Here is a 26,007-nt window from a genome sequence, read left to right on the forward strand (position 1 = left end):
GACTCCTGCACCCGCCATGCCATCTCTAAGTGAGGCTATGGGGAACTTGGGCTGTGATCTCTTTATTAAGAGATAAATGGTACTTTGTTGGTTTTAGGATTACATCTCTTATTTGAATTTCCCAAGAAGTAATACTGACCCAAATGCACACAGACACTGTGATGTTGCTTATGAAAACCTCAGATTAGTCTTGATGATTCATCATGACTCTTTCCTTTTATCCTTCCCTCTAGTGCGGATGGTCAATCCAGTGAAGTCATGCAGATTGATATAGTGATTGAGGAGCTGAGTGATCTACCAGCCACGCAGCTAGTCACATGGCAGGTTGAATACCCTGGAGAGACTACCTCAGACCTGGGAGTGTCTAAAATCTACGTGAGCCAGAAGGATTTGATTGGAGTCATCCCACTAGCCATGGTAAGACTTAAAAATAGAAAGTTCTTGATTTTTGATTTCCCTGTGTGGTGGTTGTTTCTCCAAGATCAGCTCTTTGAGGGTGGGCATGACTTATCTGTGTTATTAGGGAAGCATCCCAGCCCAGATCTGATCCATGACTGCACTGGTTTTTAATGAACTATTTCATCATGCCTATATGCATGGTTCCCAAGCTTTCAATATGTTCTTAAGAATTTCAGGTGATTTATAAAAAAACATGTTTGAGTCATCAAAGAAAAGGAGGGCAGCTAGACTGCTTGGTTTTTTTTTTCTCTAGGGAGACTGTGTGTGGAGTTGGGAGCATATTTTTGGTTCCTGATAGGAATTTTTCTCCTAGTGGTTGGTTAGACTACAAGATGAATAATTGATGTAATTGGACCAGACTTAGCTCTTTCCTGAGGGGAGGGAGGAGGGATGCCAGTAGCTAAGAATATCTAGAAGAGGGATTCTAAACCTGAGGACCACAGACTTTTTAAAAAATTGATTATATTTTAATATAATTGCTTTCCTTTGTAATCATATATATTTTATTCACTAAAAATACTTTGAGAAAGGGTCCATTAGCTACTTTAGTTTACCAAAGGAATCCATGATACACAAAAAAAATCTAAGAATATAGAAATCGAATGAGACAATATCTGTGAAGCTCATAACAGAGTGGCTAGGTGCTTTTCAAATGTTTAATCCTTCCTTAGCAGGAGTAATACATCTATAGGAGTATCTACATACACATGACAAATGAGTCAACCATTCCATGTGGTGATACTTTATCTTATCTATTCTTTATGAGTTCATTCAAAGATTACTGGGGTCAACTTACCCAGGACTGGTATGTTCCTTAAAGTCTCCAGCTCCTATAAGGTCCCATATGGACCTACCACCCTCAGATCACATTGATCAGTCTATAGTTCTAGACAGACTTGAATTTCTTCGACTGTGTCTCCCTATATGCCTTCCTTTCATGAGAACCACACTGAGCTTACCTTTGGGAAACAGTAGGATAGATGGATCATAGTGGTGTCAAAAATCAAATGGAAATGAGGGCCTCTAATATATATGCTAGGATCTCTGTAGTCTGCATATTGATTTGGTTTTAAAACAACATTGTCTATGGTTTGTTTTAATTATTTTGTTAATTATTTCCTGATTACATCTTCATCTGGTTAGGACAGCCTTCCAGAGTCTTGAGGCACCATATGTTTTACACTTCTATTATAGTGGATAGAGAGCTGGGCCTCAGGTCAGAAAGTTGTTAAATCATTCAGTTGTGTCTGACTCTAATGATCCATGAACCATAGTTTGCCAATGCTGCAGTCCATGGGGTTTACTAGTAAAGATACTGGAGTAGTTTGCCATTTCCTCTCCAATGGATTAAGGACAGGTTAAGTGACTTGCCCAGGGTCACACAACTTGAAAGTATCTGAGGTTGGACTTCAACTCAGGTTTTCCTGATTCCAGGACCAGCGAACTATCTAGCTGCCCATATATAAAATGAAAAGACTATGATTGTGATTAGTTGTCTGATTCAGTTAACTTTTTCCTATCTCAATTTCTTCACCTGTAAAATTAAGGGTTGAATTCAATAATCTCCTAGGTCCCTGCCAGCTTTTTATCTTTAGACTCATGATCTATTGGCAATAAAATATAGTCCTTGAGATTAGAGATTATTGCTTTTCTGACTTTCTCACCTAATACCTAGCATAGGGCCTGGCACACTGTAGGTGCTTAATAGCAGTTAATTGAATGATTGAATGTGAGCTTGTGTTTGACAGTAATGGTTTCTATGCTATCAGCAGGTTAAAGGTGAATATTGCCATTGATGTATTCCTTGACATCTAAAATTGGACTAGCATGGAGTTCACTGACAGACTTTTCATTCTCTCCAATTTCTCTTGAATCTTAAATTTGCATTGCTTGGCAACCCCTAGCATTATTTGTTTAAATATCAGGTCCCTTAAGATTTCTAAGTTCCCTTACAGAAACTTGTCCATGCAGATCAACACCTGTTTTGTATCTTAATAATGTTGGAGAATTTCCCAAGGACAATGAGAGGTTGAGAGACTTACCTAGGGTCACACAGTTACCAGGGATCAGAAGAAATACCACATGGACCCAGGTTTTTCTGACTCCAAGAGAAACTCTCTGTTTAGAATACCACAGCTCCTGTTTGTTGATTGAATGATTGATTGGTTAGTAGACTCTAAGATGCCCCACATGAGCAGATTCACAGACACCCCACATAGCTTTCCCTCCCTCTCTTTCCATTGTTCTTCAAAACCCCGTACACTTAGGGTACACTGGATTTTCACCTACATACAATATCTCATGTCATTTCCTGTCACAAAATTATCTTAGTGTCAGTTGTGAATCATGAGTTGACCTATCTGGTGACTGGCTACTATCTCCTCCCAGACCATCAATTAGAAAATATTGGCATGTGCTCTTATGAAGCGCTGAAAGAAAACCCAAAATCAATCTTCCAATAAAAAAGGACCATGGACAGTTGCCTAGTGACAGCAGGTTAGTTATTATGCCATTCATTATGGGAGGTATGGGTGTGATTGTATGCTTTGGAACAACAGCAACGGGATGAGGGCTGGCTGCTGTTAACCAACACACTTTTAAAGCTACCACATTTTCCCCTGGTGCATCCTTCCCTCTACCTGGGCCTAGACTGTTTCTCCTTTCAGGCTATTACTATTTCCATTACAGGGGAAGACAAGGCCATTTATCTTGAATAGGTAATTATTTGAATTTGCTCTTCTTCAGCACCTTTGTTCTGATGAGTTTTCGAGCACTGTTCCCTGGCAATCTCTCTGGGCTCTGGCTGGAAGGGGGTTGAGGGGTCACATTCCCACTCTGTTCTTTGCCTCCAGCTGTTCTCTCATCCAAAGAATCTTAGAGTGAAGAGGAACCTCAGAGGCCCTCGGTCCAACCAGTTCTCCAATAAAAATTCCTTCTTACAACCTTCCCACCCCCCAGCAAACAATTATCCAGCCATTACTTAAAACCCCCTGGTGAGGGCAGACCCACCACCTCCTGAGGCAGCACAATTCCACTTTTACATAGCTCTAATTACTAGGAAGTTTTTTCCTACCTTCCTACTTTAAGTGGAACTCTGCCTCTGTGCAACTCTGAGTAAGTATTCTTAGTTCTGCCCTAGGGAGACCAAGCAAAACACATGTAATCAGATATTAAATGCTTACTGTATACTACATGCTGGAAGCGTATGCCTTACAAATCTAAGTCACCTTGATCAAGTCACAGCTCAGTATCATGGGGAAAAAAAACCCTTTTCTAGTTTTGTAACTCTAGGCAAGTCACTGCTGGGGAAGGTGGAGGGCACCTGGGGAGAGGCTGGGGGGAAAGAATGTTAGATGCAGAACCAGAAGAGAGTAATTAAGCATTCAAATAGATTTGCAGTTTCATATACAATCATCTTTTTTTCCCTATTCTGCTATTATAGTAATGCTTGTTTTATTTCTTGAGTTCAGAATAAAATAAATAAAATTTAAAAAAAATAAATACTTTGGGGCAGTTAGGTGGCAGAGTGGATAGAGCACTGGCCCTGGAGTCAGGAGTCCCTGAGTTCAAATCCGGCCTCAGACACTTAATAATTACCTAGCTGTGTGACCTTGGGCAAGCCACTTAACCCCATTTGCCTTGCAAAATCCTAAAACAAAAATATACTATAATACGCAAAAATAAATAAATAAATGGAGCCTACTATGTGCAACTCACTATTTTTTTGTTTTCTTACAAGACAATGGAGTTAAGTGACTTGTCCAAGATCACACAACTAGTATCAAGTGTCTGAAGCTGAATTTGAATTCAGATCTTCCTGACTCCATTGATATACTCATCATCCACCTAACTGTCCCCCACTACCTAGCTGCTTCTGTGCAAAGTACTTTATTTAAAAAATCTCTTTTGATTCTCATAAGAACCCTATGAGATAAATGCTGTTTTTATTTTTATTTTATTGCTGAGAAAACTGAGAAAACTTGCCCCAGGATCACACAATTAAGAATGTATGATGGGGGCAGCTAGGTGGCATAGTGGATAAAGCACCGGCCTTGGAGTCAGGAGTACCTGGGTTCAAATCCAGTCTCAGACACTTAATAATTCCCTAGCTGTGTGGCCTTGGGCAAGCCACTTAACCCCATTTGCCTTGCAAAATCCTAAAACAAAAATATACTATAATACGCAAAAATAAATAAATAAATGGAGCCTACTATGTGCAACTCACTATTTTTTTGTTTTCTTACAAGACAATGGAGTTAAGTGACTTGTCCAAGATCACACAACTAGTATCAAGTGTCTGAAGCTGAATTTGAATTCAGATCTTCCTGACTCCATTGATATACTCATCATCCACCTAACTGTCCCCCACTACCTAGCTGCTTCTGTGCAAAGTACTTTATTTAAAAAATCTCTTTTGATTCTCATAAGAACCCTATGAGATAAATGCTGTTTTTATTTTTATTTTATTGCTGAGAAAACTGAGAAAACTTGCCCCAGGATCACACAATTAAGAATGTATGATGGGGGCAGCTAGGTGGCATAGTGGATAAAGCACCGGCCTTGGAGTCAGGAGTACCTGGGTTCAAATCCAGTCTCAGACACTTAATAATTCCCTAGCTGTGTGGCCTTGGGCAAGCCACTTAACCCCATTTGCCTCGCAAACCCCCCCCCCAAAAAAAAAGAATGTATGATGGAGGATTTGGACTCAGATCTCCTGGATTCTAAATCTAGCCATGGATCTGTAGGTGCCTAGGTCACACCTCCAAATTATATTTGAATCTTGCCCTAGTACTTACTACCTATTTGACCTTGGATAGATCATTTGCTCTCTGTTCCCTCCTCTATGATATAAAATAAATGAGTTGAGCTAAATGACCTCCAAAGATCCCATCCAGCTGTTTCTAGGAGTCTCCAAATCTCTTTGAGCTTCAGTTCCTTATCTGTGAAATGAGGATAATGATATGTATAAAGCCTATTTCACAGAGTGACTCTAAGGTGCAAATGAGACAATTTGTGACAAGTGCTTTATTAAAAAAAAAGGAAAAAGAAAGAAAAGAAGGGGGGAAAAGCCCTCAAAGTCCAATATCAATAGTAACTATCATTCTTGATAAAAGTCAGTTTTTTATTATTATCTAATTATAAATCCTTTTTGTCAATAAAATTGTAAGGCCCGATGAGATGATATTTCCACTTGTTTATTCAGTTCCTGGTAGCACCCTTTGTGGGCAGTGAAGTGGCACAGTGGATAGAGTACTAAGCTTAGAATCAGAAAGACTCATCTTTATGAGTTCAAATCCAACCTCAGACACCTTCTAAAACTAGTGCTAGGCAAGTCATTAATCTTATTTGCTTCAGCTTCTCATATAAAATGAACTGAAGAACAAATGGCAAACCATTCCAATTGCCAAGAGATTTCCAAAATGGAGTTGCAAAGTGCCAAATACTATTTAAATGACTCATCACAAGTAGCAACAAACCACATTTTGGTAAATTGGATAATACCCAGGAAAGGATAATCTTAGAACTGGTTGAAGGAACTCATGATGTTTATCTCAGAGAAGAGAAGACTAAGAATAGAAGAAATTCAGGAGGGGCAGCTAGGCGGCACAGTGGATAGAATACTTGCCCTGAAAGCAGGAGGATCTGAGTTCAAATTCAGTCTCAGATACTTAATATTTACTTACCTTAATATTTACTTACTTAATATTTACTTACCTTTACTTATTTACTAGTCCTTAATCCCATTGCCTTACCAAAAATTTTTAAAAAAGGGATTCAGGGACATGAGGTCAGGGTTGGCAAAGGAAGCAGAGCCTTCCTTGATATCTTGAAAAGTAAATAATCATCATCATCATCATCATGATAAAATAAATATTAATACTTGCTCAATGCTATGTGTTTTATAAATATATATACATATATATATATGTATATATATCTCATTGCTATATTTTTCCAGTCAATTTTATAGACAAAAGAAGCTGATGCATATTTTAGCCTCAAATATAGGGAAAGAAGCAAGATGAGGCAGCAGTGAACTAAGCCTCACCTCAGATTCACAATCTTTAGACGAGATTGAATGCATACAATAAGCAAATACCTGTTGTTATTTCTCTGTAAGTTACCAGGTATTTTTATTTTGCATGCTTCTTTTCCATAGTCTAGATAATGCAGTCTAAGATATTCAGTATTACTGATCTTGATTTTAACTGCCCCCCAAACCACCAGGTAAGCCAATCCATCTACTTCACCAAAAGGTCATATGTGTGCTACATCTCTAAGACTCAAACAGTACAAATCCTGATTCCGATATTGTCCGTGCCTCATGGACCTCACCATACATCACTGGATATGAGCAAAGTCTTCCAAATGATCATATGCAAGAGAGAGGGGAATTGTTGTACTTCATTCAGTAGGGACAAATTACAAAGACACAGATGATTTAGACTTTGATGCCAAGAAAAAAAAACTTTCCAACAATTTAGAGCTTTGTTCAAATAGAATAAACTGCCTTTGTAGGTTGTGAATTCCCTCTTGCTGGAGGTATTCAAGAAGTAATTAGATGACCACTTCTATGAGACATTATGGATGTTTTCCATCTTCAGGTATAGGTATATCTTCGATTAGATTCCCTTTGACAATATCCCCTCAAGCTCAGTGATCCTTGGATTCTGGAGGACAGAGAATATTGGGTCATATATCCTTTCCCACCTCAGCTAACCCAGAACAAGACATGGTATAGATACTCAATGGATGTATATTCACATGACTTGAACTGGGATGAGGTAATTCCAAAGGGGACATTGGAAAATGAACTGGCAATATCATTTGCATAATAATTGCCTGTGTTGTAATTTCAAGATTTTCTCCTCATCATAAGAATTCAGTGTACCCCTTGGGAAATTAGAATTATAGAGCTGAAAGGTAGTCTCAGAAGTGATCTAGTCCAATCATCTATAATAATATTATTAATTATTATGTTATAATTATTGTACATTAAATTTTATTATATCGTACAAATTAATTATATATTAATTGATGTTATTATAATTCTTAATATTTAATCCATATTATTCATAACCAGCCTTCATTTAGTTCTTTACATACATTATCTCATTTTATCCTCACAACATCCCTTCAGGGTAAGTTCTATAATTATTCCCATTTTATAGATGAGAAAATTGAGACAGAAATTAACTTGATCAAGGACACACACAGCTGATAAGTATCTAAGGTAGGATTTAAACCCAGTTCTTCCTTACTCCTAGCCCAAGACTCCATCACCATTTCGCTGCCTACAAAACAGCCTGAAGAAGAAGTTTTCATTCTCCTTGAACATCTCCATTTTGTAGATATCTTTTCTTTGTTCTTTTATAGAACCTCTTCCTTATATTCTGAGTGAGCTCATGGAACAGTGGGTGAAATGCTACTAGAGTCAAGAAGACCTAAGTTCAAATCCAGCTTCAGATACTTCTTAGCTGTGTGACCAATGGAGTGTCACTTCACTTTTGTTTGCCTTGATTTCCTCAACTGTAAATTAAGAATAAGAAAAGCACCTATCCAACAGGATTGTTGTGAGGAGCAAATGAAATGAATCTGTGAAATATTGTCCAAAACTCTCTGTGAATGTCAGTTATTATCTCTAATACTTTTACTTATAAAGTACTCTTTATATGTTAACTGTTTCTCATTGTCAACGTGTACCTCCTTGGAAAGGACACTGCCAAGATAAATGAACTTGTGCATAGAACTTAAAACGTTTCCTTTTGCTATAATCAATGGTTCCACACTTGGATGATGTAGTACTGGCTGATGTGTTTTCTTGGTGTTAATTGTTAGACCCAAATGAGCACAAGTAACAGAGAATCCATCCATACTTGTTGCATCTCAGATTCAGAGGCAACATTTAGTTCACCATCAGCAGCAAATAGAAGATCCTGTACCAACACTCCCTCCACTTTGGTCTTGGCTTGTAGTCTTTTCAAGTTGAAGAATTTGCCATCAGTGTGGCAGCTGACCTTGAGACCATGTTCATCCTCAGTGAAGACATTTGATAGCATGGCTGAAAACATCATGCTAAAAAGTAAGAGAGCAAAGACACATCTTTATTTCACTCCAATAGTGACTAGAAAATCTTGAGAGCAGAACCCAGGCACGTACAACATCTTGAAATTGTTGTACAATGCTGATGAACTTCCCTAGGCATCCAAATTTTGACATAATTTTCCATAAACCCTCATGACTGACAATGAGGTTGACACCCACTTTGCCAGAGCTAGTTCAGTATTTTGGAGGCTCCAGAAGAACGTATGGGAGAGAGCTACTGAAGATCTACAGAGCTATTGTACTGATCTCATTGCTATATGCCTATGAAACCTGAACAACCTGAAGTGCCATGTCAGGAAACTGAATCCCTTCCATTTAAATTGCCTTGGGAAGATTCTGAAGATCACCTGCAGGAGAAGATACCAGACACTGAGGTCCTTTGTCAGACTAAACTGTCTAGCATTCCAACATTACTACAGAGTGCAAATACAATGGGTTGGTCAGGTTAGAATGCATGCTTGACAAAAACAAACTATTTTATAAAGAACTCATACAGAGCAAGCTTTCACAAGGGCATCAAAGAAACAATACTGAGACACCTGAAAGATCTCACTGAAGAAGTTGAGAATTGATTGCACAGCATGGAAGTCACCTGCCCATGCACAGCACACACTCTATGAGGAAGGCGGAATTGAAGCAACTCAAAGGAAATGGGACAAATGTAAGTCTAGAGTATCCACCCCAGGTGTTCCCATGGACTATTGGTGCCCAATCTAGTAGAACATTCTAAGCTGGTACTGGTCTGATTAGCCACAGTAGGACACACTGGCATTTGTCTCAAACGTAGTGATGTCATTTTGGTCTTTTTCAATATGAAGGGCAAGAATCAACCAACTGTTTCAACTATGAATCAGTCAATAGAATATATATTAAATTTGGAGTTTGTACCAGACAACATCCTAAGTACTAAGGATGCAGAAAGGAACCAAAGATAGTTGAACTGCTTGAGGAGTTCACAATCTTATGGATAAGACAATAAGTAAACAAATATGTAATATATATTTATATGAAAATATAAATATATATGTATATACAGAATAATTGTGAAACTGATGATGATGATGTTTGTCCTTTATTCCTGAAGACCATGATATCAGGGAGGATATCACAAAAAGCAAGTGAATTAGATTTGAGTGAAGGGGGTGCGATGCTACATCACCAACCTCACTTTCTCCTCTAGAGTTATCTGGATCCAATGACCAAAGAATCAGGATAAATGGAGATGGCCCAAATGTAAAGCATTCAGGGTTATGTGACTTTCCCAAAGTCACAGTATACATGTCAGGGGTCCAAGATCAGATATGAACTCAGGTCAAATATGAAACCATTAATAGAGAGAAGTTTGGGAAAGTCTTTTGATGGAGTTTTAGTTGATCCTTAAAGGAAGTCAGGGACCCAGGTATGGGGGACAGTCAACAAAAAGGCCAGGAGCTGAGAGATGGAATGTTCATGTAAGATGTAGGAAAATAATACATTTTATTGGGTTATGGGGGTAGGGGTGGGAAGTGATGCTTGTGTGTGAATTATTTCAGGAAAATTACTTTAATGGCTGAATGGGAGATGAACTGGAATATAGTGAAGCTGGAGGAAATCTCAGACCTACCAACAGGTTATTGCAATAATCTGAGTATAAAATAATAATGTTCTGTATGAGGCAGTAATAGTATCAGAGGAGAGAAGGCAGGTACATTTGAAAGATGTTGCAAAAATAGTCAACAGGCTTTGGTAATATTTAAGATATGGTGGGTGAAAGATAGTGAGTAATCAAGAATAACACAACTGTGGGGAGTCTGCACAACTGGCAGGATGGTGGGATGCTAACCAGTAATAGTTCATTTAGGATAGGGGAAAAGTTTACAGAGAAAGATGAGTTCAGCTTTAGAATGATGTATTTAAGATGTCTATTGAATATCCCATTCAAAAGATCTGAAAGGTCGTCTGAGATTGGAGCTTAGCAGAGATGGTAGGGCAAGAGACAAAGATTTGAAATTTAGAAATCATCAACCTAGAGAGATAATTAAATCCCTGGAATCTAGCAGCTTGCCAAATGAAGTAGTATAGAGGGAGAAGAAAAGAGGGCCCTAACACTTATGATAAAAGAGTGTGATTTAGGGAAGTTTCCTAGGAAAAAATACTAGGGAATAGTCTGAGATTAATATCAGTGATATCAGTGATATTTCTACCAATGCCATTTGTAACCTGAGAGTTGTGTGGGGAACCAAGAGATTAAGTAACTTTTCCAGGGTCACACTTTTTAATACATATCAGAAGTAGGACTCCAAATTCAAGGTCTTTCTGGTTCCAAGATCAGTTATTTATTTATTCATTATACAAAACTGTTTCTTTATATATACATATTATAGATACAGATACAGATACAGATACAGATATAGATATAGATATAGATAGATATATTCTTTATATAGATATATGCAAATATAAATTTTTTATATATAATCATTTTTTCTTATGTATATACAAAATCTCCCAACATTTTAATCAGGAAGAGGAGGGAAAGATGAGAAAAGAAGGAAAATATAGTGGTGGAGGAGGAATGAAGAGGGAGAAATGGACAAGGAAGAGATGAAAGAGGGAAGAAGAAAAGTTGTAGTCAGTCTGGCAGAATGCATTAAAAGCTGGTTTCAAAACCCAGAAAACCTGGACTAAAGTCCTACCTTTGACATTCTGATACATTTCTTTGTTCAAGTCACTTCACATTCCCCTGTTACACTGTGAATTCTTCGAGGTTCAAGTTCCATTTTTTCCTTTCTTTGTATCCCCCAGAGTTTAGCACAGTGACTGACAGATGAGATCTTAAGGAACGCTCGTTGATATGACTTGTTGGCTTCATTTCTCCATATTACAGGCATTTCTAAGGTTTTAAGTTGAAGAGAAGATATTAATCTTCATGGATAGATTTTCCTGGTTGGGGAATTTCCTATGGTAGTGAAATTAAGGGTGTATTGATTAAAACAACAACAATAATAATCATTTATTAAAACTTAAAGACAAAGTGCTTTACATAAATGTTATTTCATTTGAAACACATGAGCACACAGTGAGACCTTTAAATAAATAAACTCTCCCTTAACTTAGCACCAGTTAAGACTGTCGGTCCCAGATTACTTGAGGAATTATGTGAAACTTTCTCTGAAGGACAAGCTGTACAGTAAGATCAAATTGAGCTCATATTCTAGGCTAATTTTTAAGAGAAGTAGTATTTTTTGCTATCTTTAATATTCCAAGAGATTTCTTTTTTTTCTTCTTCAAGCCAAGATGCATTGAAATTTGCTGGTCCTTAGCACCTAGTCAATGGCAAGTTTAAGTTTCACTGATTCATGTCCAGGTAATCTTGATTCATTAATAGTAACTCCCCAACACAAGTCTTGTAGGTTCCAATCAAAAAACACCCCAGGAGAAAAAGGTCTTTAAATACTGATTAAGACTCATCTAATGAGCTCATTTATTCAGGGTCATAGATCATTGTCTAGATTTTCCCTCTGCCATTTAAGGAGAGAATCATTAATGTCTAGTAATCTTCTAGATGTAGTTGCTGGTCCTTTGTCAAACTTCAACCCTTTAGTTGTTTAATATAAATTTAATGTATGGGAGAAAATAAACTTTCTTATAATTAGAATGTTTCAAAATAGGATTGGAGCCCCATAGTGACCTTTCCCTCATTGGAGGGTTCCAAACAGTGGCTGGTTGGCCACTTATTGAATATATTAGAGTGAAAACTCGTGATGTCAATTCAATATGAGTTAGGCTAGGTACCTCTGAGATCCATTCATCCAAGATATTCTGTGATTCTGTGAATATTTATATCATTTACTCACAGTGGGAGCTGAAAAAAAAGTGTTTTGTATATCATAACTCACTTTGAAATATGTTAAATCCATATTGTTGTTCTTAAGCATCGGCAATGTTTTAGAAGAAGGATCTCAACTTAGGTTTCTACACTATGTGAACTAATTGTCTTTCGTGTTTCATGTTAGGAAATAGTCACAGTATATCACTGAGTTGGCCAGGATCATTGGGGGGGCGGGGCTTAAGTTGGAGGAATGAGTCCTGATGGATTCATTGAATGTTCAGTCTGGAAGCATCTAGTCCAGAGGTTTTTATCCCGGGGTCCATGAACATAGATAGCATATGATACACAGATGCATGGATACATAGATGAAGATGGATAGAGATAGGTGAATGACTAGATAGGCAGGCAAGCAGACAGATTGATAGAGAAATAAAACATAGATACATAGACAAATATAAGTGGAGAAGGATGAATAGATAGATTTATTTATATTTAAAATATAATGGTTCCCTTTGTAAACTTGTACATTTTATTTTATGCATTTAAAAACATCCTTCTGAAAAATAAATTATCCATATATTTCTTTAATCCAACCAGAGTTACAGGAGACTTAAAAAAAAAGGTTAAGAATCCCTGATTCAGGAGCAGCTAGGTGGCGTAGCGGATAAAGCACCAGCCCTGGAGTCAGGAGTACCTGGATTCAAATCTGGTCTCATACACTTAATAATTACCTAGCTGTGTGGCCTTGGGCAAGCCATTTAACCCCGTTTGCCTTGCAAAAGAAAAAAAAACATACCTAAAAAAAAAGAATCCCTGATTCTCCAACATCCTTTATAGCCTATATCGGATTTACTAATGTACATAGTACCATGACTGGCAAATTTTTTGTACTTAATAAAATGTTTAATGATTGATGGACTGATGGACAGCTCTTTAGGCATATATGTAGAATCTAGATTTCAACTTAAGAGGGGGGTAAATTAGTTCAATTTCCTCATTTTAATAAAAGAGGCAGTTGAGGACCAGAGAGTTTGAATTAATTCCTTAAGATCATACAGACAAAAAGTGGTAGAGACAGTTTTGGAACTCAAGTTCTCTGACTAAATTTGATGCCATTTCCAGCATTACATACCTTTTCTTCAAATGGTAAAAAAAATAAGAAATTTTATGTTTCAGAGGTTTCTAGTTTATCTGAAAGGAATTTGGAAGCTCAGAAAGAAATTGCCTTTTTTTGTAAAAAAGAGATTTCTATTGTTATCTGTATTTTTAAATGACTAAAATTTTTTCTTATGTCTTTTCCTCCCCCTTCCTAGAGAGAAATCTCTTTTAACAGAGATTTTAACAATAAAAAATGTTGAAAAGAAAAAACCCAACAAAATTAATCAATATACAGACAAAAATCTAACCCTGTATGCTATATTCAACAGTGATGGACCCCCTGCCCCTGCAAAGAATTTGGGAAGGAGGGAGTGTCTTTTTATATCTTTTCTTTGAAACCTAAGTTGTGTTCATGTCTAGCATATGTGTGTATATCTATATTTATATCTATCTATCTCTCTATCTGTATCCATCTATCTCTCTATCTCTCTCTCTATCTATCTATCTATCTATCTGTATATTTATCTATCTATGCATTTTCACAACATTCATCTTTGTTGTGAGATGGTTCTTTCCATTTGCACTGATGTAGTCACTGTGCATATGACTTTCCTGGTTCTGCTTACTGCTTTGCATCCATTCATCTAAGTTTTTCATGTCTCCCTGTATTCAGCATGTTCATTATTCCCTAAGCTACAAAAATATTCCATGACATTGACACTGCAATTGGTTTAGTCAATTCTTGATTGATTAATACCTTCTTTATTGGAACAAAAAAAAAGTACTATCATAAATATGTAGGTGTATATGGAGGCTTTCTCTTTCTTCCCCAATGATTTCCTTAGGATATAAACTTAGCAATGAAATTTCTGAGTCATAAGATAAGATCATGTTAGGTAATTAATTTGACTAATTATTAATTGCCTTTCAGTTTTACCAATAATGCATTAGTGCACCTGTCTTTCCCCCTTTCCCCTACATTGAATAAGCTCATTTTTGTAATCTTTACACTTTTGCTGAATATTACATGAAATATCAATGGTGTTCTAATTTACACTGTTTAAGTTTTATTGACACCTGGCTGATGGAGTGAATAGAGTACTGAACTAGGAGTCAGGAAAAACCCAAGTTAAAATTCTGCCTTGGGCAATTATTAGTTTTGTGATCCTAGACAAGGCACTTAACCTCTAGTCTCAGTTTCCTCATCTGTAAAGTGGAAGAAATAATAGTACCCACTTCTTATAATTGTTGTGAAGCTCAAATGAGATCACATAAGCCTTATGCTTTTCAAATTTTAAAGTGCTTCATAAATATTAACTATTATTATTTTTCATCTGTTTTGTCATTTCCTTTGACCATTTATTTGTTGGTCAATAACTCTTGATCACATACGTTTCTCTTAACTGTGTATATATTTTAGATAGTAAATCTTTATCAGAATATTTTGTACAAAGATTTTCCCCTATCTAATCCCTCCCATTTTGTCACATATTCATTATTTTTGTGCAAAAAACTTTATAATTATGTTGAATCAAAATTATCTATTTTATCTTTTGTAATTAATTGTATCTCTTATTTAGTTAGGAATTTATCTATCAATGGCTGTGAAAAGCCTTTGATTTACTTTTCTCCTACTTTTTTTATTATGACCCTTAATATCTTCAGGTCACATATAAATTCAACATTAATTAAGTCCATATTAGATGATAGTTGCAAGGGATATAAATAAGGAAAAGATATACCTCTCTTAAGGAGGAGTATAATGCTGAATAAAATACACAAAAGGAAAGTGAGATGTGTGGGAGACCAAGGCATGATGATCTATAGAATCTAAACTAAGAATTGTTGATGGTGAATGGGGAGTTACTTGAAAAATCCTGAATTGTGCAGTCTATAAAGGAAGACTATGGGAAAAGTTATTAGTCCACTATCCAAATCTTCCATCAGAGGAGAAAGGCAACTGGGAGAATTGAGAAGCAGTTGAATAACAAAAAAAAAAAAAGAAGAAAAAAAAGTCAGTCTATCTATTGATGATCAGCTTATCAGGTGAGGCCTTGATGCTCCCTGGCATTGAAACCAAACAGAGTTGATGATGGAATGATTGGATTTTTTTGTAGAATAGAGTATAATATGCTGGTTTAAATCTAATTTCTGCCAGAGAATTTTCCACTTTTCCTTGCTGCTTTTCTCAGATAGGGAGTTCTTTTCTAGGTGATTTATGATTTTTAGTTTTTGGAAAGTTGTAGTATTGAATTGATAATTCTCCCTTGTCCATTCCATGTCATTGATTTGGTTTTTATGCTTTAGCAGTATGAATTGGATTTGATGCCTACTGCTTTTTAATATGGTTTGAGGTCTATAAGGGCTATTTCCCTTCATTCCAAACTGGTTTTATTATTTTTCCCATCTTCTAAAAATTTATTTATCCAACCTATTTAAAAAAAAAGGCTTGACTGCTACTCATGATGAGGAAACATGGATTGAAGGAGCTCACTGTGCAATTACAATGTTTTATATACATGAAAGCAGGCCTGTTAGCATTCGTGCTCTCCCTATCCCACAGTCAGCCAGATTGAACTAACATCTGTCAACAGCATTGATACAGCCTTCAGCCTTCTACATATGCTAATGATCTCATTTACTTGAAGGGTATCGATTCACAATTTTAGGGAGGTGGTTAATTTAGGAAAGAATTCCTCTTTGGGGGCTTTTAAATTCAATTTATAAAACACATATTAAGCCCCCATTCTGTATCAGCTCCTATGACTATTCCTAGAGTCAAGAAAGTCTTAATTTCAGTCCAGTCTCCTATTTACCATTTCTATAACCTTGGACAAGTCTTTCATCTTCTCTTAGCTTCAGTTTCCTTATCAGAAAAATGAGAATAAAAATAACCCCTCCCTCCCAAGAAGGAAAATGGCAGACCACTCCAGTATATTTGCCATAGAAACCCCAGCCAGGTAGAAAGAGTCAGAAATGTATGAAATAACTCAAGAATGATAGCAACAACAACAAACAATAATCCCAATGGTGAGGATCAAATGAGATAACATACAAAACTCTTTGTAAACCCTGAAGTGTTATATAAAGCTAGCTATTATAAGAAACTAGGGACTGAAAAATCAAATTAGGACAATCCCTGCTCTCAAAGGGCTTACTTTCTATTAGAAGGAGAGAGCACATGTGTAAATACAGAAATATAAGTTTATTTAAGAAGTGAGAGAGCAAGGGCAGCTAGTGGTGCAGTGGATAGAGCACCGGCCCTGGAGTCAGGAGGACCTGACTTGAAATTTGACCTCAAGTACTTAATAATTATTTAACTGTGTGACCTCGAGCAAGTCACTTAACCCTCTCACCTTGCAAAAACCATAAAAAAAGAAGTGAGAAAGCTAGGGGATGGAACAAAAAGGCAAAGGAGAAACTCAGAATCAGGATTTAGAGTTGAAAGTCATTTCAGGAGTTATATAATCTCATCCCCTCATTTTATGGAGAAGGCAGGTAAGATGCAGAGAGCAGATAAAAACTCCATCAAGGACACAGAGGTATGAATTGAGTGAGTAGTCAATAAACCTTTATTAATGTCTTTCTATGTGCCATTGTGTTAAGAGCTGGAGATACCAAAAGAATCAAGAGACAATCCCTGGGCAAGCAGGTGGCATAGTGAATAGAGTTCAAAGCCCGGAGTTAGGAAGACTCATGTTCATGAGTTCAAATATGACTTTAGACATTTGCTATCTGTGTTGATACTGAGCAAGTCATTTATCCCTATTTACCTTAATAATTTCCTCATCGTTAAATAATCTAGAGAATATAATGGCAAACCCTTCCAGTATCTTTGACAAGGAAACCTCAACCAAGGTCAGTTACAAAGAGTCAGAAATGACTGAAATGACTCAACAACAATATCAGCAACAGCAACAATTACAACAAACAACCACAACAAATAGTCCCTGCTCTCTTGAATCTCAACAATATAATAGAGAGGCACTAACCAAATAAATGCACACAACTTATATACAGGGGAAAACAGAAAATAATGTAAAGAGAAGGGGTATTAGAATTAAGAAGGGTGGGGAAGACTTTTGGGCAAGATAAGATCTTATTTGGGATTTAAAGAAAGTCAGGGAAATCTGAATATAGAGAGATGAGAAAGGAGATCATTCCAGGTTTGGGGGACACCTCATGGAAATATCTGAAATTGAAAGATGGAGTATTTTATTCCTAGGATAACAAAGAGGCCACTATTATTGGATCAGAGTACCTAGAGGGGAGTAAGAAAATGGGAAGAATGGAAAGAAGAGGTTATGAATGCCAAACAAAGGATTTTGTATTTGATTCAACACTGAGTCTCAAATTCTCTCAAGTGAGATCCTCTCACTTGAAACACAGTATATATTGAAAAGGGAGCAAGATAAAATGCAAAAATTCTCTTTTCTTGCACCCTTATTAATAAAAACCGATCTATTTTTACTTATTTATAAATGATTTATCTCTGTGCTGCTAGAGTTAATATCATATGCATTACAAAATACAAAATAATATTTTCCCTGATTAGCAAAAAAAAGAGGAACTTAAAGGAATGGGATAAAAATGAATTAATATTCAATTCTAAAGTCAAAAGGAAGCTGCTATAGTTATTACAGAGTAGGCAAATGGCATGGTCAGAATTGTACATTAGGAAAATTTCTTTGGCAGCTGAGTAGAGGATAATCTGGACTTAAGAAATAGATTTAATAAGGGAGTGAGGAGGTCATCAATTAGAAGACAATTGTAATAGTCTGGTAATGGAATAGGTTATGAGAATGTGAAGGAAGGTGATAACTGAATGGATAGATGGATGGCAAGATAAAATGTTGAGGTAGAAACACTAAGATCAAGGAATTATTTGAATATGTGAAGTGAGAATAAATAGTCATGGATGCCTCTGGAAAACGGCAAGATAATGATGTTCTCTAGAACATAAAAAGGTGGTGGGGCAGCTAGGTGGCGCAGTGGATAGAGCACCAGCCTTGGAGTCCGGAGTCCCTGAGTTCAAATCCGGCCTCAGACATTTAATCATTACCTAGCTGTGTGGCCTTGGGCAAGTCTGTTAACCACATTGCCTTGCCAAAAAAAAAAAACACCCTAAAAAAACGGGAAGATGCATGGACTTTAGGAGAAAGATAAGGTAGTACTTACCTGGTCATTCTGTGTGATTGATTTTGTCTCAACCAAAGTAAAAATTGGGCAAGGGTTGTTCCACCTACCTCCTCAGAATGAAGATAACTCCCTTGCCTCTGTTCTGGGGTTAAGGTACTCTTATCAAGGCCTGGAGGTACAGTGGGATGAGTGTACTTGAGGGTGAATACATTTGTTTTTGTAGGTACGAAGTTCAAAGGTATGCTATTAAAATGGAAAGACTCAGTGGAAAAGTAGAAGTGTTAGAAACTTCAGAGATAAGAAAGAAAGAATGAGAAAAGTGAGGGGATAGTGAAATCCCGCCCCCCCTTCAATGCTTCCAGATGCCTTCTTTAGGAAGAATGAATAATGTCTGCCAGATGGTTAAGTGGATAGAGTGCTAAAGCTGTAGTCAGGAATATCTAAATTCAAATCCAAACTTCACAACGAAAGGCAAGTCACCTGATCTGTTTCCCTCAATTTTTCAATCTGCAGAATGGGAATGATAAGTGACTTTAACAACCAGGGTTTTTAGAAAGATGAAATGAGATATTTGCAAAGCATTATCTAACCTTAAAACATTCAGTGGATATACTAATTTTCATTATATAACTATTATTATCATCATCATCATCATTATTATTATTATTAATCTGGCAAATCTAAGTCTACTTCCCAATTCAGTTACTCAGGAGTTCTGTGCCAATGAGAAAATTCTTCTCTAATTCAGTGAATCTTTCTGGTTTCAATTTTCTCATCTTCAAAATGGATGTAATAATACTTATTCCTTAGGGTTATTGTGAGACTCCATTGAGATAATGTATATAAATATTTAGCAAACTTTAGAGTACTATATTAAAGGTCTAAAGTGATACCTGTGGCTAATAATGGCTAACATTTATATAGCCTTTAAGGTTTGCAAAGTAGTCATTTATTTCCTTTGATTCTCGCAAAGATTCTATTATACCTTTTTTAGAGATGGAAAAACTGAGACTAAAGAAAGTTGTCCAAAAGTCTCTCAAAGCAAACATTTGAGGGAGTAGCTTAACCCAAGTGCTCCTGATTTCAAATCCAGGGAGCTATCTACTACTGTTTGGTGCTGACCTGCCCCACCACTGTTCTATCTTCCTCCCTACTTAGTGCTTCTCAACTGAACTGTGAATGCCTTCTCATTCCAAGGTTATAGTAACAGTCTTATTTCCCAGTAGAGTAAGTAGAGAAGTGTTCCTATAGTACAACTACCCCCTGGAAAGCACCTCAAGGGAATTCTGACCAGCTAGAATTGTAGCCAGCAAGCTAGGATCATCTCCAGTATTGATCTCACAATTAACATCTCAGAGTGAATACCTCAGCTCACTCCCTGCCTGAAGCTAAGGCAGCCAGGATAATTAAACTCCCTGGCAAACAGTACAGCTGATCCGACTCTCAGAGTCAAATTAGCTATTTCCACCTTTCCACAGGATTGGCTTAAGTCCCATTCTTCTCATGTTTATTCATCTCTAATGCTATTTTAGGGAAAAAAAAATAATATCACATCTGTTGATTAACTTTCTTCTTTCCTGTTTGCCAAATCTTCTGGCCAGTCTATGGTTTGTTTGCTTGCTCTACTGTTGGTGTTAACCTTCAAATTAAACTCATTATAAATTAAATGAAATTGGGGTAAGAAGAAGAACTGGAAACTCAATTAGTAGCGTGGTTACAACTCCCAGAACTTGCCACGTGCAAGACCCAAGTCTCATTGCAACTTAAATTCTGGCCTCCAGGTTGGCAATGTTCACCACTTCAGCAGTCTTTGCAGTAACTTCCAGAAGATACTAAAACCCATATATGGGGAGGTTATAGCAGGTTGCAAGTGGAGTGAGAACTCTGTTCATTAATGATAATACTAGACATTTATGTGGCACTTTAAATTTTGCAAAGCATTTTAAATGGGATCATAGATTTGGAACTAGGAAGAGACCTTAGGTGCCAGTCCTCTAATACATTATCTCATTTGAGACTCGCCACCACACTAAGCAAGGCTATTATTAACCCCATTTTATAAATAAGGAAATTCTTGTTGAAAGGTTAATTGACTACCTGCTGTCACAAAGCTAGTAAATGTCAGAAGTGGGATTGAAAACCAAGTCTTTCTTATTCCAAGAGAGACAGTTTGGCATAATAGATGCAAAGCAGACATAAGGAAGAGCTGAATTCGAGTCTCACGGCTGAAAAACATTGGCTGTGTGACCCTAGTTGATGCACTTGACATCTCATTTTCTTGGTTACTCTCTATAAAGGTGTCTCAGACTTCTTAAACATTGTAAGTTGGGGGCAGCTAAGGTGGCACAATGGATAGAGCGCCAACCCTGGAGTCAACGGTACCTGAGTTCAAATCCAGCCACAGATAATAATTACCTAGCTGTGTGACTTGGGCAAGTCACTTAACCCCATTGCCTTGCAAAAACCTAAAAAAAAATTATAAGTTGCAAAGAATGTATGCACTTGTATTGGTAGAGGGATGAAATCATACATCCAGTCCAATTCCTTCCTGACTTCAAGGATAATACATTATCTCCTATGCCAGGCTATTTCTCAAGCAGCTGCTGAATCCACATCTTTCTTTTGTTTCTTCTATATGACTTCTGCCTTCCTGGACAAAAAGCCTGTACATTTTTAGATGAATTTACAAACCTAATGAACAGTGTTGGATATAGAGTCACAAAGGCCTGTATTCAGATCTCACCTCACATATGTGGTATCTAAAAACTGACATGAGATTAAAGAAAAGCTTCATCAAGGCCAGGTTAACTTCATTTTCTTTTCTTTCCTTTTTTTTTTTTTTTTTTGCTAAATTCAGATTGAGGGGAATGCTGTGTGTTATGTTTATTTCAAATGTTGGCAAAGCTTTTCATAAGAAATCTCATACTATGGGGCGGCTAGGTGGTGCTAGTGGATAAAGCACCGGCCCTGGAGTCAGGAGTACAGGGTTCAAATGCGGTCTCAGACACTTCATAATTACCTAGCTGTGTGGCCTTGGGCAAGCCACTTAACCCCACTGCCTTGCAAAAAAAAAAAAAATCTCACACTATCTTTGTAGAAAAGATGAAAAGAAATAGATTAAACTCATGCTGTTAATCTCAAATAGAACCAGGGTCCTTTTAACTTTACATAAGGATTCCTGTGGATGGCACATTGTCTCAGAAAACCACATATTCACATTGTCTAGGTTCTATTTTATTTTTATTTATTTTGTTAAATATTCCCCAATTACATTTTAATTTGATTCTATATCTTTCTGGACTTGAATGAGCCATATAGCCCAAGTTTAATAGCTCTGAATTAGACAATTGAACTAGTCATGTGGCCAGACTCAAGGAGTAACTGTTAATGTTCCAATGTCAACTCAACAGGAAGTCTCTAGTAGAGTACCCTAGAATACTTGTACAACCCTGTTTTCTTTCACATTTTCATCAATGACTTGGATAAAGACAAAGACAAACATGCTTATCAAATTTGCAGTCACTAAACTGAGCGATTAATGAATTCACTGTATGGTAACCAAGATTCAAAAGGATCCTGTCAGGCTAGAGTGCTGAACTGAACCTAATAAACTAAAATTCACTAGGAATGAATGTAAAGTCTAGCACTTGGGAATAAAAAGTCAATCTCACAAATTTAAGTTGGAAAAGGCGTGACTTGGCAAGTTTTATTAAAAAAAAAAAAAAACCTGTGCATTTTGATGACAAATGCTCAATGTGAATCAGTGGCTATGAAATCCAAGGAAAACTGATTTGAACTTGGGCTGCATAAAGAAGGACATAGTTTCAAGGACCAAGAAAGTGATTGTCTCACTGTGCTCAGAATTCATCTGGAACCCCATGATTCATTCTGAATAGCACAGTTTAGAAAGTATACTAAAAAGGCAGAGAATAACCAGAGTAATCAGAATGGAGAAAGGTCTGGATCCAATGTCATATGACAATTCATTAAATGAAATTTCCATGCTTAGCACAAAAAAGAGTTGAGGGGTGTGGAGGTGGGATTGGGGTGCCTCATTTCAATAGTTGTATTCAAATGTTTGTCATGTGAATCCTTGAAATTGTTCTTAGGCTTAGGATGAAGGAAAGAAATGTCCTAACAGAACCATCCAAAAGAGAAGTGACAAGGACCTCTCTTTGGCAGTCTTCAAAGAGATCCTTGATAATCCTGCTTGTTGGCTATCTAATAAAAGAGAATTCCTTTCGTGTGTGGTCTGGACCAGATTGATACTGCGGTCCCTTCTAAATCTCAATGAATGGCTGGTGCTTGTCAAATCATTAAATCCATCTATAAAATGAAGGGATGGCCCTCCATGATCTGTAAGATCCCTTCCTGGTCTAAATCTATGAGCCAATGAAAATAACAGCAATCTCTGTCATTTATTGTATTTCTAAGGTTTGCAAAGTGTTTTAAATGTTATTTCCTGATTCCAAGTCCAGTCACCTGTATGCCTTTTAATTAATGGAAAAACTAGAATATGAACCCAGACCTTCCTGATGTCTAATCCAATATTTCTTTAAATATCAAACTGAGAGGTGCTATAAATATTTTTATACATGTGGATCTGTTACCCTTTTTATGATCTCTTTGGGATACAGACTTGGTAGTAGTATTGTGGAATCAAAGAGTATGCACAGTTTTTATTGCTCTTTGGGCATAGTTCCAAATTACTCTCCAAAATGGTTGGATCCATTCACAATTCCACCAACAACACGTTCATGTCCCAGTTTTTCCATATCACTCAACATTGATCATTTTCTATTTTTTTGTCATTTTATTAAACCCGGTAGGTATAAGGAGCTCCTTTGGAATTGTCTTAATTTGCAGTTATCTAATCAATAATGATTTAGAATACTTTTTTTTCATGACTTTAGATAGTTTTCATTTCTTCATCTGAAAACTGCCTGTTCATATCCTATGATCATTTATCAATTGGGGAGTGACTTTTATTCTTATAAATTTAACTCAGTTCTCTATATATTTTAGAAATGAGTCTTTTATCAGAGACATTAGTTAGTACCCTAGCTAATGAACATCTTCCTTTCAGAGAGGAGGACACTGAAGTCAAGAGATATTAGGCCACTTTCCCAAAGTCGCACAGCTAGTAGATATCAAAGTTAAATTTTGAAAACCCGAAAACAGGTGTTTTGCCCTAAAGTCTGGTCTACTTTCCAATATATTGAAGCCCAACACGAAAGATCTTGGTTGATATTTATTTTTTTTTAGGTTTTTTTTTTGCAAAGCAAATGGGGTTCAGTGGCTTGCCCAAGGCCACACAGCTAGGCAACCATTAAGTGTCTGAGACTGGATTTGAGCCCAGGTACTCCTGACTCCAAGGCCAGTGCTTTATCCACTGCACCACCTAGCTGCCCATCAATTTCTTTTCATCTTAGAAAAGAAAACAAAATGTAATGTTTGGGACAGCTGGGTGATTCAGTGGACAGAGCTCTGACCCTGGATTCCAGAGGATCTGATTTCAAAGCCAGACTCAGACACTTAATGCTTGCCTAGCTGTGTGACCTTGGGCAAATCATTTAACCTTGTTGTCATTAGAGTCCATTTTACAAATGGGGGAAACTGAGATAAAAAGTTGAGTTGATTTGCATACACAGCTAGTAAGTGTCTGAGACTGGATTTGTTTGACTTCAAATTGGCATACTCTCCACTGTGCCACCTCTCTGCTCATGTGCAAATATATGGAGGTAGGAAAGATAAGTCAGATATTAGGGAAAAGGTAGTCTAGGTTAGTGGTACCTTAGAGGAAATAAAAGAAAAATATGAAATACATAATAAACTTCTGCTTCCTGACTTTTTTTCCTACTAATGGATTAAACTACCTGACCCAAGAGCCCAACAACTCTAAATGGCTAATCTTATATGATCCTATACTATTCTGCAAATCACCTGGTTTTTCTTGATCTCATTTTCCTCAATTATACAATGAAGGGAGATGAATTTGATGGGATCTAAGATCAAACCTTTATTTTGCATTTATTATATCCAAGGCGCAGGAACTGTACAAAGATCTCACTATGAAAAAAAATCAACCTTGCTTTCTCTATTCTCCTTTATATTTTATATTTCTGATGTTTGTCCTTTGTTCTCGAAGAGAACCGTGCTATCAGAGAGGTGATGCCATGACAAGCATGTGAATTGGATTTGAGTGTGGAGCTACTGTACTCAGTTACCAGCCTGACTTTCTCCTCCGGAGTCATATGGGTCTAGTGGCCAGATACGTAACAGGATGACTGGAGATGGCCCTGGATGTGAGGCAATCAGGGTTAAGTGATTTGCCCAAGGTCACTCATCTAATAAGTGTTAAATATCAGTAACTGGATTTGAACTACAAGGCCAGTGCTCTATCCCCTGCGCTACCTAACTGCCTTTTTTCTTTTTTTAGGTTTTTGCAAGGCAAATGGGGTTAAGTGGATTGACCAAGGCCACACAGCTAGGCAATTATTGTCTGAGACAGGATTTGAACCAGGTACTCCTGACTCTAGGGCCAGTGCTCTATCCACTGCGCCACCTAGCTGCCCCCCAACTGCCTTTTTTTTAAAAAAAAAACTTTTAATTATTAGAATGTAAGCTCTTCTCTTGCTTATTTATGTTTGTATCCTATGCACTTACTTAGTATAGAACCTAGCATATAATCACAACAAACGTAACATTTTAGAATTGTTCATTTTATCTAGCTATCTATTAAAACTTTTCTAAATTTTTTATCCTATTTGTGATCTTATACCTTTGAGCAAGTCACATAATCTTCTTGGCACTTAGTTTCTGCATATGTAAAATTAGGAGATTGGATTCAATGATCCTTTTAGCCCCTCCTAGCTCTAAATACTATGATTTCTCCTTCCTGTAGGAATTAGGATTCAAAGCTCTTACTTTGTGTCACTTATTAGCACAAATAAATCAAAAATTAAAGATTTCCTTCTTTGTTCTTGTCTATAGTTTCACAAGAAAAGAATCCTTGAAGACTCTTTAGGAACTAAATTGTGTGTTTTGTAACTACCATTTAGCTAAACTTTTCAGTATGTGGTTGCATGGTATAGCAATATTTTGGTCAGCTCCTGCTGTGGTAAAATCCCTGATCTCAAGCATTAAGGCAAAGGAGCAGAAATCTCATTAAGATTTGTATACAAGTACAGCTAGGTGGCTAAGTGGATAGAGTACCAGTCAGGAGGACCTGAGTTCAAATCCAATCTCAGGCACTTAATAATTACCTAGCTGTGTGGCCTTGGGCAAGTCACTTAACCCTATTACCTTGCCAAAAAAGAAAAAAGAAAAGATGTGGATACAGAATTTCCTCATTGGAGAATGTGTGGAACTAGACATTACATTTTAGGAAGGAT

At 36.9% G+C, this 26,007-nt stretch overlaps 1 protein-coding gene across 1 annotated transcript in view; it reads left to right on the forward strand.

The window, feature by feature from the left end:
- Positions 1 to 277: 277 nt before the first annotated feature.
- TMEM132D (transmembrane protein 132D) overlaps positions 278 to 26,007 on the forward strand; it is a 238,860-nt gene continuing 213,130 nt past the window's right edge. Inside the window, exon 1 of the mRNA XM_074205321.1 lies at positions 278 to 417. Coding sequence (XP_074061422.1) covers positions 415 to 417 — 3 coding nt within the window. The 5' untranslated portion in view covers positions 278 to 414. The remainder of the gene's footprint in view (positions 418 to 26,007) is intronic.

This window comes from Macrotis lagotis, chromosome X, assembly GCF_037893015.1.
Source record: "Macrotis lagotis isolate mMagLag1 chromosome X, bilby.v1.9.chrom.fasta, whole genome shotgun sequence".
In the NCBI taxonomy this organism is placed as follows: Eukaryota; Metazoa; Chordata; class Mammalia; order Peramelemorphia; family Peramelidae; genus Macrotis; species Macrotis lagotis.